Below are 13530 nucleotides of genomic sequence, written 5' to 3' on the forward strand. Positions count from 1 at the left end.
GTGGCAGATCTGATGATTACGCTGCGTATGAGTGCTATTTATTTAACGCTGAGATACACACACACAACCACACACACACATGATTCGATATGTGTGTATTTTTAAGTAGTTATGCAAATGTAAAGCTCACAGCCGCCTTTTTGACCTGAAAAAGTCAATACGAAAAATTCTGCACATGGCCAAAGCATAACATTCCCACACACACACACACACACACACTTGCATTCATGATTCTGTAGCTACAAATACTTACACTCATATAACAACTACAACGAATCGCTGAGCACTCACTCGAGTTATACGCTTCCTATCTGAACATTGCCCAACAAGCAGAGCTGAGCTGAGCTGAGCTGATCCTGAGCTGTGCCGCAGGCGACAAAACTTTCAAATTTGCTATCTATTCGATTCAGATAAGAGAATATTTCTAAAAGAGAAAAAAATGAACAAATTTCAATGTTTGGCAGGGTCTATTGCGAGTCTGCCTTGAAAGCGGAAATATCTTTATATTTCATATGAATACATTTGAATAATTTTGAGTTTATTTAAATCGTGATTAATAGTAAAAATGCCAATTGTAATGACAATGACAATGACAATGACAATGACAATGACAATGACAATGACAATGACAATGACAATGACAATGACAATGACAATGACAATGACAATGACAATGACAATGACAATGACAATGACAATGACAATGACAATGACAATGACAATGACAATGACAATGACAATGACAATGACAATGACAATGACAATGACAATGACAATGACAATGACAATGACAATGACAATGACAATGACAATGACAATGACAATGACAATGACAATGACAATGACAATGACAATGACAATGACAATGACAATGACAATGACAATGACAATGACAATGACAATGACAATGACAATGACAATGACAATGACAATGACAATGACAATGACAATGACAATGACAATGACAATGACAATGACAATGACAATGACAATGACAATGACAATGACACAATCACAATCACAATCACAATCACAATCACAATCACAATGACAATGACAATGACAATGATGACCGCAATCAACAGTAGGCAATCAACACTCAATAAGTCAACTTTTCAACAACGACTTTGCCACATTTGTCGCCTGTCGTCTGGTCGCCCTGACTACTGTTCAATCTTCACTTCCAACGGCTGCCCTCACGCCAATGCGCACGCTAAGAAAATCGAATTGCGAGAGTGTAAACTTAATTAAGAGCATTGCGAGTCGAGTTGATTTTGTTTGATTTACGCGCCAGCAGCCCTCAACGCTGTAATTACATAGCCCTCGGCGAGTATACGTACATAGACATGCATACATACATATATAATCTATATTTATATATGTATGTATGTATGTATGTATGTATATGTACATGGGCATGCCTGTATGCGTATCTAAGGGTCAATCGCGTCAAGTGTTGACCAGCTGTCGCTGATTACCCACCGACAGAAAAAAGAAGCGAAAGAAGGCATAAAAGGGAAATAGAATTTGGAGAAAGGACGCCGTGGCTGGCATTTCATGGCTCATTAGGCATGCACATACGTTTGCAGGCCGCGTCAAGAGCACAAAAGCCCAATACGCTTGGCCGAGCCAGTACAGCCCGTCCCCCCTACCCCTACCCGAAGAGATGGGCCACTCCCTCGCGCTGCTGCTGCCTCTTGGACTCCCTGCTGGCAGCAAATTCAATTTTCTACGACGCCGATTTGGTTTCCGCACGTCGCGACGACCTCCCAGCGCTACCATGAATATAGTTATAGTCAAGACTACATATATATATATATATATATATTCTGTGTGCATGTGTGTGTGTGTGGCACTCGATACCGATTTGCGCTGCAAAATAAATGATAAGAATCTGTGTGCGCGCTGCTCATGAATTACAAATCGCATAAAGGATTTGCCACTGGCTCAAGAGGACGACTCCACTGCAGCAGCAGCAACAACAACCACAGCAGGATGCATCTTGTTTGCACGGGCGTACAGGCAGCAGAGCCTGGCAGCGGTTGAAGCTGGGAATTACAATGAAACTGAGCAGTGCTGCCAATTCGAGCCAATGCTGAGATTTTTACCAAAGACAAATTTAGCTTTTTTTTTCCCCTAAGTTATTTCAATAATTGATAAAAATGGTTTTGTTATGAGTTATGTTACTGAGCTATTTATTTTCATTTGTCTTCTTTCAGCTATAAAATAATAGCGAAGGCAGCTAAGATTCAGACAGGTCTAAAGATCTGAGGACTCTCGACTTGATGCATAGTTTATATAGTTTATTTATTTGAGTTTATAATTAGTATAAAATAAAAAAATAACAATCAAGCATTGACAACTGGGGCCTTCGGCATGTCCACATACCTATTTATATATCCATAAGCTATACAATTTTATAAAATATAAAAAAGTCTTACCGTTTGGCATCCACAAACTGTTTGTTTACCTCTCTACTCCCTCACATATTACTCTAGCCTTTTTTTATAGAAACTCGTTTTCCAGCTATGTAGCTTTTCCTTCGCAGCAGTTGACAACACTGGCAGACAAACTGCTTGCGCCTCACTTGTTGAGATCCTCAGCTGTTGAGATAGATGAATGTAAAAACTCGGCAAAGCGAGTTTCCTCAATTGGTTCTGCTTGTAAATCTCAATTGGTTCAAGCCCACTTACCAGCGACTGTTAAACAAATTTCAATTAAAAAACATTGTTAGTTTTTGTATAAAACGTAGAATTTGTCAGCTGCTTTATTTATGACTAAATTAATGCTTGTCCTTAGCACTAGATCGTGTAATCGATTATTTATTCTCTTCGCTTGCATTCTTTTCGTTATTTATACGAATCAGCATTAATTTGTTTCATATAAACTATTTATTAGAACTAATTTTTTTATTTACATTTATAGTTTTTGTTTACTTTACATTGCAGTTGAGAAGAGTTTTTTCGTTTTCATAGAAAAAATTATTATCACCATTTCTTTTTGCTTCATTTTTTATTTTTTGCTGAAGTTGGATTTTTTTTTTTTTTTTAATTTTGTGTACAATTTGTTTCAATATATTTTCAATTTGGTTTTTATAGTATGCTTTTAGGAAAATAGCCATTCTAACATTTCTAAGTAGACTAGTGTTTGGAAACTTTACAATAGATTATTGTTCTTGGTATTGTTTGTAATTTTGTTTAGGTATATTAATTAATTAGGTTTTTTTATATACGAAATTAATAAGAATAAATTTTTCGAGTTAAAGGCAGGGCGTTCTAAATGGAAAAAGTCTAGAGGAGAAAGGAGTCAATTGGAAAATTTTAGATTATGAACAGCCATTTCATTGGGGTTTTTCTCTTCTTTTTTATTTTTCTCGTCTTTATACTATATAAAAAGCATTTGCGGCAGTCGTTGTGGTTAGTATTCCTATATATATATATATAGTATATAGAACAGTTATAAACTAAACTTATATAGAAAGTTAAAGTTCCTTTTTTGTTATGAGCACAATTCAGACAGTACAACTCGTATGTATGTGTGTATGTGTATATGTGTGTGAGTGTGTATGTATTTTGAAATCCTAGAATTTTACAAACTTTTTTTTTTTTTTTTTTTTGCGCTCATAAAATATGCTAAGGCCACATTTAATTTTATCTTTTTATTTTATTTTGTTTAGTTTATATATATATATATAGTTTATATATATATATATATATATATATATATATATATATATATATAACTCTAAAATTATTTCTTGAGCTGCGAGTTTTTTTTTTTCATGGAAGAAGGGAAATTATAGTATGAATGAGTTGGAAAATGCGTAAAGCGAGCATTTAATGAAGCGACAAACCGTTTGTATTATGTACACATTAATTATGACAAACGAGTGGGTAGTACAAAGGGGAAGAGGGCGAGAGATTGGGCGAAAAGGACAATGCAAATTTGTCGAACTGCGTAAATAAAGTTAATGAGCCATTATTTAGCATAGACCGCAAAGATAAGTGGCGGAAAAAGGCAGGTGTGTACGCACAATAAAGGAAAAAGGAAAATGCTTAAAGAGTTACGATCAGATATATACACCTGGTATGATATAATACTAAAGAGAGAGAGAAAGAGAGAGAGAGAGTTTACAATGAGGTAGTTGTAAAAGCTGTGAATGATAAACGTAATGGAGGTAACATAAATGTAGGACAATCAACAGCGGAAAGAGCTAAGACTGTTAATAACAGCTCAAAATGAAGAATAATGATAGAATTACGTATAAATGTTAAATTCAAAATGTTAGGAATTACTGAGCACAAAGGCTGTTGGCCTTTAAATCAAATTCATTTAAATGTACAATTTTTAAACTTTCTAAATGTAAAGTCAAAAGAAAAAAAATTAAATAAAGAAATTTTGCTACAAATATAAATATTTATACAATCAATTATATTGCACGACTACATTTAAAAATATATAAAAATCTTGTTAACAAAATTCTTATATAAAATGTATACAAATTTTGTGAACACGAATTTGTACAAAAAGCAAGTTGAGCTAAAGTAGAAAGAAGAAGAGTGAAATTACGAAAATTGCTCGAAGCTCAAGCTCAAACTTGAGCTCGAGCTGAGGGTGTAAATTATGGAATCAAAGTTTTAAGAATATGGCGAAAAATATGGAATCAAAGTTGAAGTTTTAACAAGATTTTTTAATAAAATGCAACTTTTACTGGGCACTCAAATAGTTGGGCAAACTTCGCATTTTTCCGCTCTCATTTTCCATTTCTTTGCTTCAACACTTGAAACTTATTTGGAGTGAACAATGTGAGTCGCCAGCCAAAGGAAACTTGTTTAGAATGTGTTTAGATTGATTGTAAAATTTATGGAAGACAAATTCCATGAATAGCAATTGGTTTGTGGGAAATTGAATAGAAATTCGACTAGGGAAATGTGCAAAGAGAGTTAAGAAATTCAAAGAGCCTAAAGAAGTATTAAAGAAGTTAGGGAAATAAAATTGCAGATAAATATGTGTGATAGATGAATAGATTTAGCAAATGTCGAAGCTTCAGGTGTATAGTAAGAGTGTATAGATAAGAGCTAAGACCAAGAATTTGCTGAAGAAACAAATCGAGAGAGCAGTAAAGAAAATTGATGTATGCTAAGGATTATGAACATGATAAATAAATTTCTATATGAATATAGATGTTTGTACAATATTGTATGATAAATGAAAATGCAAATTTTTACAAAAAAATGCAATGTTTCATTTTTTTTTTTTTTTAGTTTGTTGTCTTTCGCAGCTCGTCCAAAGTTTTGCCCTGCGTATTATCATAAATGTTGTATCTAACCTAGGCGCGGCGTTAAGCGTAGTGTAGCTTGGCAATATTTCTAATCATATAGTTACATATATACAGTCCATACATGAGTAGAAAACAATGCTGAATAAGAGAAACGAGTGTCAAGTGGGATGAGTTCCTGGGCCAGATGGGTGAATATGTGTCTAAGGGATATCCCTGTCCGAGCTGCTGGCGCATTATCACGCCACATTGGCGGCCATTGTGGATGGACGATGAGATGACAGCGGCTCCTGTTGATGCCCCTGAGTGTGGCTATAAGCTGTAGCACGAGCATGAGTCTCTGTCTCTGTGTGTGCTGGATGATGATGGGAAATGTGATGGACCGGAAAGCTCCACAGTGCAAAAGGCATCTGTTGTTGCACCAACAAAAGCAGTTGGCGTAATTTGTTGGTCGTTGTCACTCTGCTCGTCGTTGTTGTTGCTGTTGCTGTTGCTGTCGCTTTAGTTTTTGTTGCTGTTGCTGTTGCTGCTGTTATTGTCTTTGCTGTTGTTTCTGTTGCTGCCGCATCGCACGCCGCCGCCGCTGTCGCAGCCTGCCGGGCGCAGCGCATCTGCATCTGCATCTGCAGCATCTGCAGCTCGCCGCGTCGTCATTCATCCCAGAGGCACTGCTGCTTCTGTCGCACATAATAGGTGAACTGTGTGCACTTGCGGCAGGTCTTGATGCCGCAGCGATAATTCGTTTGCTGCTGCTGCTGCTGCGCCTGGGCGCCGGATGTGTCGCTGCCCAGGCTCTTGCCCTTGCAGTACTTCAGCCCGCACGGATACCAGCCGATGCAGGTCTCCAGCGTACAGAGGCAGGGCGCCCACAGGCTGCTCACCTCGTTGCAGCGCGTGGAAAGGGCGTCCGGGAATTTTTCGGTCGCTGCCTCCAGGCTCGAAATCGAGGAGCCTAACGACGAGACGCGACGCGACGCGACAACGACAACAGCAGACAAAATGGAAACAAAAAATAAGCAAAACGAAAAATTGGTTAACGGCGAAAACAAGCTCAAATTGGCAGGAGTGCTCCAATCGGAAAAGCCTGACTAGGAGATACCCTAAACACTAAGTGGAGCTACTACTTTAATCATTCTATTATTCCTTTATGGTATAAAAATAAAACATTCCTAATCAAATCTATTTCCAAGCAAGAGTCTGCACTATTTGACATTAGCTGTACAGCAGCATGAACGCATCAATCTTGTAAACCAAAAAAACTAGAGACTGGAAATTTTAATTCAATATTTCTGTGACCCCTGCCCACTAAGAATTTATTTTCCGTTTTTTCAATAACTCATCCTATCTCATTTTAAACGCCTTTTGACATAGATAGGAGATTCCAAATACAATATATAGATGCTTCTGATGATTAATGGGATATATAGCTCTCCATTGTAATCATCAGTGTTATCTGTTACGAAAATTCTTACAAAAAACTATACCCTGAAGTCTCATTTTCAATGAGTATACCCTGATATCCAAAATTCCCAAATAAAAAACAACAAAAACTCTCGTTAGCAACATTTGCATGCAATTTAAAATAACTTTTCACCATGCAGGTGCGAAGCTTCCTATATACAGTAAAAGCAGACTAAAGAGAATCTTTTCCTTAATGCATTAGACTGAAGAGGCCAAATTGAAAAGAATTCAGTAAAACAAACTTTATATATCGAATTATCCCTTTGAGTAAAGCAATCTTAATCTCTGTTTAGCAGCCCCGTTACAGCTCAATGAATCTTCACTGTAAATGCTACAAATTCTGTGGCTCCACTCGTGCAGAGTTAATCAAGAAATAATTGAAAACTTGCACAAGCGCGAGATTTGCTTTGCTTTTCATATTTCTGCTAATCAAATAATAATTATCTCGACTTCCGCTCACCTGGCAGCTCCGCCCACGCCTTCAGGTCCACGTCCCGCACGTAGGTGGCATCGGTGGCCTCGGCGCACAGCGTCTGCAGGTGCCGTGTGATGGGCAGCGAGCGGTTCAGCTGGACCCAGCCGCTCATCGTGTAGGTCTCGCGACCTTTGTCCTCCTCGGGCGTGCGAATCGTGTGTGGATTCTTCTGGCGCAGCTTCGCCATGGCGTCCGAGGAGATGAAGTCGCCCTTGTTGAATTTTGTGGCGAAGCACATCACCTGATACTGGCTCTGGCCGCGCTCCTCCTCGCCCAGCACCAAAGCCTTGAGGATTTGAACCTCCTGCAAATAGAGAACGCAGTTGTTGTTGTTGTTGTTGTCATTGTTGTCCATTTCGATTGCCATTTCCATTTTCATTTTCTCTCTCTTACTGCTGCTACTTACATTGCGAAAGTCGATGAGCTGCGTGATGAGAGTGCCGTCTGTCTTCTGAAACTCCAGGGTAATCAAATCCTCGCCAATATTGGACGTAATGCTCTCCTGTATCACTTCGCCACCCTGCAAGGGGAGAAGACAAAGGCGACTCAGTCAAAGAAGCAACAAGTGCAATGGCAACTAGATGTTAACTAGACTCTGGACACGAAACTAGAATATTAATAGAGCGAAAGAGAAACGACAGAGCGAGAGTGCGAGAACAGAAGGGAAACCCAAGACATTGCTGCCAGAAGTCAAATTAACTGCGAGCCAAAGTAGCAGCAGCAGCAGCAGCAGCAACAACAACAACAGCAGCAGCAGCAGCAGCAGCAGCATCTGAGCCGCGTCCCTGAACCAAATTAGAGTCAAGAGAGTTGAGCAGAAAATACAGTGAAAATGCAAGGCGAGATGAGGAATTGTTGTGAATGCGACTCTAGAGGCTGCCGCTCGTCACCAAATGTAGTTCAACAACATGACAACTAGAATAAACAGCAACTAGTACAGCTACAACAACAGCAACAACTACAGCTACAATTCATACACGACAGAATCGTCCTTACAGTCGCGCACCCCAGCAAGACCAACAGCAAATGTCATGGCAAAGAAAACAAAATGAGCTACTGTTAAATTTCTTTCTTAATTCTCCCTTGAATTATAACTCTCGATTTTAATACAAGTATGTATATACATTTATAGTAATACTTTCATTGCTAAAATATTAAACAAAATTGAATTAAATAATTTCTTCAATTTTATATCCTTAACCTATTCAAAGTTCTCTGCATCTGCCAGAATTTTGCTTCGAATGAGTTGAGTATTATTGGAACTAAAAAAGTATGTATATGTCAAATTAATACGTACTCAACTGACAATTTAGAAACTTTCTAATTTAGAATTACTATATCTTTGTCCACATTCAATATTAAGTTGCTTATAAACTGCATCTATTTACAAAGATATACACTCTATTATTCCCATTCAACTTTATTTCTAGTATGCCTGACATTTACACACCGAGAATAATGCAAATAACATTCAAATTGCGAATGCCGAAAAGTTCAGCTGGGTCTGCGCGTGAATACATACACACACACATATACACATGAGTGAGAGATTGTAAGCGGGTGTTGTGAGTGTGCGTGTGTATGTGTGTACTGTGGTCTGTTTGTGTATGCATTGCCTTTGTGAGTTTGAACAAAGCGAATGTAAACAAAGCTCACACTGAGAGCAGTAGCTGTAACAGCGACGTCAGCAGCGACGTCGACAGAGACAGAGTCGGACATTTTGGGGCCAGGGACAGCAACAACAAAAACACGCCAGCAGCCAGCAATGTTAAAGGATGTCACATATAAACAAAAAAAAAAAAAAAAAAATACGGCACAAGAGCGCGCTCTCTTTCATACACACACGCACACACATGCAGGGGCTTTGTTTTACGCGAGTTTTTGGCAAAGGTAATATAAAATTTATAGAAAAGCTAAAGCAAATGTCAATATTATGATGCCATGTAAGCCACGTGCAAACACAAATGCTACGAAAATAAACCAAAACGAAAAGTGAAAACTGTCAAAGTGAGTTGCGCTAATGACAGCCATATTAAATCAAAAAGAGGAAGGGAAAATAAGTTCAAGGGCAGCTGGGCGTATTTAACAAATGGGTGGGACGAGCATCGACTGTCATCAATTACAAGTTTTAATTAGTTCACAAGACAAAAAAACAAAAAAACAAAGCGCACACAAATCGCAGCTGATGAATAACAACAAATGTTTGCTAACGTGCTCTCGCTCTCTCTTCCTCTCTCTCTCCCATTGACGTTCTCTTGTTTTGACGCGCTCAATTTCGAATTTGAGTGTTCGAAAAACAGCAGCAACGCTAGCAGCGCAGTCAGCGCCATTTTGACATTCACATTGCTTTTAAACAAATTAAAAAGACAATTAAGCAATTTAAGAGCACTTATGTATCATACCTGGTTTTGTACATTTATCAGCAGCTGGGCGTCACTGTTGTTTGGCGTGAGCAATAAATTGCAGAGAATGAACCAGAAGAAGCCGCGGCTGTGCCTGAAGAAATGATAACAACTGACCGCACGTCTGCCGCAGCGTCGACGGCCCGTTATGCGGCACAGGTTGAGCACACTTCGATGCGCCATTTGCCAAGTCGTGGATTTTACATGCCGAGCCCTTGATTTCTTCGACACAATCATTGCGGCTAGCACTAAACACTAAAACACACACCCACTCACAGTCGGATTCACTTTGATTATTGTTTTCGTTGCTGCCAAATACGCGACGATTTTCTTCTCACGCCGCATACACACGTCCGCTCACTTCGAAAGTTCGACGCAAAATAACAACAGCTCAGCCGACAATAACATAGCACGAGAGTAGTTCCGAATGTGAGCGAACTAGTTAACAGTGCTGTTAAAGCCAATTCTTTAACATAGTAAGAGCGAAGATATTTCACTGCATTTATTGGGTTTTATTGTTATTTTCGCAATTCATAAAATTGCTATATATGAATTAATTTATAATAGAATTACTTTGCAGTGCTCCACACATTTATATATGATTGGACCGAACAGCTGTTTCAGGTGCACTTTGTTTGTACAGCGTTGCTTTCGAAATTTATTGTGCGACCGCCACAATTTCTCAGTCAACAGCTGTTTTCGTTGTAATGCACTAAATTAGTCCAAAAACGCGTTTTAAACGCTTGTGACGTGTTGTATTTTGTAAATTATGTTATTTAAACATACTTTACTTAATTAAATTATATTTTATACGTGGGCATTTATCTTTCTAGACACAAACAACATGCTGACCCTGCGAGAGCGGCAAATAAGTGCGTAATTCCACCCATGAACAGAGCCTACGAGCTCGTTTTCACTCTTCTGACTTCGTTTTCACAGATGCAATTAAGCAAATGCTTAATTTAAATTCGCAGCAGCCGAAAGTCTTGGCCGCGGAGCCCGTGTGGAAGATACTCATCTACGATCGAGTGGGCCAGGACATAATATCGCCAATTATATCTATAAAGGAGCTGCGAGAACTGGGCGTGACTTTGCATGTGTGAGTAAGCGGATTGGAATGGGTCAGGGGTCACGGGGGCATGGCTAAATAGATGACACCCTAAATGACTTAATTCGCTTGCAGGCAACTTCACTCGGATCGCGACTCTATACCGGATGTGCCTGCCGTGTACTTCTGCCTGCCCACGGACGAGAATCTCGACCGGATTCAGCAGGACTTCTCCAATGGCCTCTACGACATTTATCACCTGAATTTCCTGGCGCCCATCACACGCAGTAAAATCGAAAACCTAGCAGCAGCCGCACTGCATGCCGGCTGCGTGGCCAACATCCATCGGGTCTACGACCAGTACGTGAACTTCATCAGCCTGGAGGACGACTTCTTCATACTGAAGCACCAGCAGAGCGATCAGCTCTCCTACTATGCCATCAATCGAGCCAACACGCGCGACGAGGAGATGGAGGCGCTGATGGACTCAATAGTGGACTCGCTCTTTGCGCTATTCGTCACGCTGGGCAACGTGCCGATCATCCGGTGTCCAAGGAACAGCGCTGCCGAGATGGTCGCTCGCAAGCTGGAGAAGAAGCTGCGCGAGAATCTCTGGGACGCGCGCGCCAATCTGTTTCACATGGATGCCACCCAAGCCGGCGGCGGAGTGTTCAGCTTTCAGCGTCCCGTGCTGCTGCTGCTCGACAGGAATATGGATCTGGCCACGCCTCTGCATCACACTTGGTCCTACCAGGCGCTCGTGCACGATGTGCTTGATCTTGGCTTGAATTTGGTTTATGTGGAGGACGATTCGGCCGCCAGTGCGGGCAAGTATTTAACTAATCTTTGACTAGAGTGTTTGCCAATTTCATCTCCCTTTCGCTTTTAGGAGCTCGCAAGAAGCCCAAGGCCTGCGATCTGGATCGCAACGATCGCTTCTGGGTCACGCACAAGGGCAGCCCGTTTCCCACTGTGGCAGAGGCCATACAGGAGGAACTGGAATCCTATCGCAACTCCGAGGAGGAGATCAAACGGCTCAAGACCTCGATGGGCATCGAGGGCGAATCGGAGATTGCCTTCTCGCTGGTCAATGACACAACTGCGCTGCTGACCAGCGCCGTCAATTCGCTGCCGCAGCTAATGGAGAAGAAACGTCTGATCGACATGCACACGAAGATCGCCACAGCGATTCTGAACTGCATCAAAGCGCGCCGCCTGGATTCCTATTTCGAGATCGAGGAGAAGATCATGTCGAAGCAGACGCTCGATAAGCCGCTGCTCGAGCTGTTGCGCGACAGCGAGTTCGGCCAGCCGGAGGACAAGTTGCGGCTGTACATTATCTACTATATATGCGCACAGCAGCTGCCCGAGTCGGAGGCGGAGCGCCTACGCGAAGCACTCCAAGCCGCTGGCTGTGACCTGACCGCCTTGGCGTACGTGCAGCGCTGGAAGTCCATAATGAATCGATCGCCCAGCATTAGCCAGGCCACGCAGTACGAGGGCGGCGGCACGCGCACCGTTTCCATGTTCACCAAGCTCGTCTCGCAGGGCAGCTCCTTTGTCATGGAGGGCGTCAAGAACCTGGTGGTCAAGCGGCACGTAAGTATCTATATGAAAGAGAGGGAGAGAGTGGATTAACTATGAGAACTATAAATACTGCTTTCCCGTTCAGAATTTACCTGTTACCAAGATCACGGAGCAAGTGATGGAATGTCGCAGCAATGCGGAGACCGACGACTATCTCTACTTGGATCCGAAGCTGCTGAAGGGCGGCGATGTGCTGCCCAAGAATCGCGCACCATTCCAGGACGCAGTCGTCTTCATGGTTGGCGGCGGCAATTACATTGAGTATCAGAATCTGGTCGACTTCATCAAGCAGAAGCAAACGTCCAATGTGCACAGGCGCATCATCTACGGCGCTTCCACGCTGACCAATGCGCGGCAGTTCCTCAAGGAGCTCTCCGCGCTGGGCAATGAGATACAGACGCCTGGAACGAGTTAGGAGCGACTGCTTAGCTTTCACTGCTGCTGAGAGGAGGGCGACTTGGCTGTCGGTGTGTGGCTGCTTCGTATATAAATCTATATATATATATACACTTATAGTTAAGCATATCCAAAAATAAATGAAATGCAAGGCAAAAAAACCAAACCACAAACAATAATAAAAACAAAGTGAACGTGGGCAATTACTCGAAACTTGACGCGTAATCCCCGAAGGACAACAAAAAACAAGCAAAAACATGCGTAGCACAGCGTGTTCAACAAGCTGCACCAGATGCACCAGAGAGAGCGAGAGAGAAATGGGGAGCTGCGCAATTGCATTCTAGGCGCCCATTAACACCAACTTGGCAACGCTTTGATGGACAGCTGACAGACAGCAGTCAGCGGCAGTCAGCGACGGCTGACGACAACAATTATGGGGCGACAACAATGCTATGCGCGACACTGCAGCACTGCAGCACCGCGGCACTTCGGGGACTGAGCCCTTAGCAATTAACACCGCCGCTCGAACTATGAATGGGACAGCTACAGTGCCTCCAAAACTACTTCCAACGGCAGCAACTCGAGCAAGTTTAAAGACAGTCCAAGGAAAGGCCAAGGCATGGATAACTTCTGAGTGAGGGGCGCATAAGATTTAGAGACTCTATGCTACGTATATAAAAGTGTTAAATGTCGGGAAAAACTTGTTAAAAACAAATATTCAAATAACCATTTTTTTACATTTTATATTTGTCTAATGTTATTTAGATTTTGAGACTTGTGAGACGAATATGTGTATGCAAGAGATTTTCTGCAAATATTAATTACTAAACTTAATTATTAAATTACTCGTTTAAGTTATATACAAATTTCTACATTAAATTAA

At 41.2% G+C, this 13530-nt stretch overlaps 2 protein-coding genes across 2 annotated transcripts; one reads left to right on the plus strand and one right to left on the minus strand.

Annotated features, from left to right (window-relative positions):
* Nucleotides 1–5242: 5242 nt before the first annotated feature.
* oaf (BRICHOS-like domain-containing protein out at first) lies at nucleotides 5243–10018 on the minus strand. Its single transcript, XM_018099075.3, has 4 exons — nucleotides 9617–10018; nucleotides 7621–7734; nucleotides 7200–7518; nucleotides 5243–6230 (listed from the first exon to the last, which is right to left on the minus strand). The coding sequence occupies exons 1-4, from the start codon at nucleotides 9851–9853 to the stop codon at nucleotides 5929–5931; spliced, it is 972 nt and encodes a 323-aa protein (XP_017954564.3). The 5' UTR covers nucleotides 9854–10018; the 3' UTR covers nucleotides 5243–5928.
* Nucleotides 10019–10302: 284 nt separating this feature from the next.
* On the plus strand, nucleotides 10303–12836 carry Slh (sec1 family domain containing Slh). The gene is made up of 5 exons (XM_018099074.3): nucleotides 10303–10488; nucleotides 10556–10715; nucleotides 10800–11491; nucleotides 11554–12263; nucleotides 12337–12836. Exons 1-5 carry the CDS (start codon nucleotides 10461–10463, stop codon nucleotides 12664–12666), a joined length of 1920 nt encoding a protein of 639 aa, XP_017954563.1. The 5' UTR covers nucleotides 10303–10460; the 3' UTR covers nucleotides 12667–12836.
* The last annotated feature ends 694 nt before the right edge of the window (nucleotides 12837–13530 follow it).

Source organism: Drosophila navojoa, chromosome 3, assembly GCF_054131105.1.
Source record: "Drosophila navojoa isolate 15081-1374.11 chromosome 3, UAZ_NAV_1.0, whole genome shotgun sequence".
NCBI lineage: Eukaryota > Metazoa > Arthropoda > Insecta > Diptera > Drosophilidae > Drosophila > Drosophila navojoa.

What these genes read in the sequence shown, in the direction of transcription:
- oaf (XM_018099075.3), bottom strand. Translation starts at nt 9,853, where the DNA reads ATGATTGTGTCGAAGAAATCAAGGGCTCGGCATGTAAAATCCACGACT. An exon ending in TGATAAATGTACAAAACCAG is followed by an intron (nt 7,735 to 9,616) that starts GTATGATACATA and finishes CTCCCCTTGCAG; the next exon opens with GGTGGCGAAGTGATACAGGA. An exon ending in AGCTCATCGACTTTCGCAAT is followed by an intron (nt 7,519 to 7,620) that starts GTAAGTAGCAGC and finishes CTCTATTTGCAG; the next exon opens with GAGGTTCAAATCCTCAAGGC.
- Slh (XM_018099074.3), top strand. Translation starts at nt 10,461, where the DNA reads ATGCTGACCCTGCGAGAGCGGCAAATAA. An exon ending in CGATTCGGCCGCCAGTGCGG is followed by an intron (nt 11,492 to 11,553) that starts GCAAGTATTTAA and finishes TTTCGCTTTTAG; the next exon opens with GAGCTCGCAAGAAGCCCAAG. An exon ending in ACCTGGTGGTCAAGCGGCAC is followed by an intron (nt 12,264 to 12,336) that starts GTAAGTATCTAT and finishes TTTCCCGTTCAG; the next exon opens with AATTTACCTGTTACCAAGAT.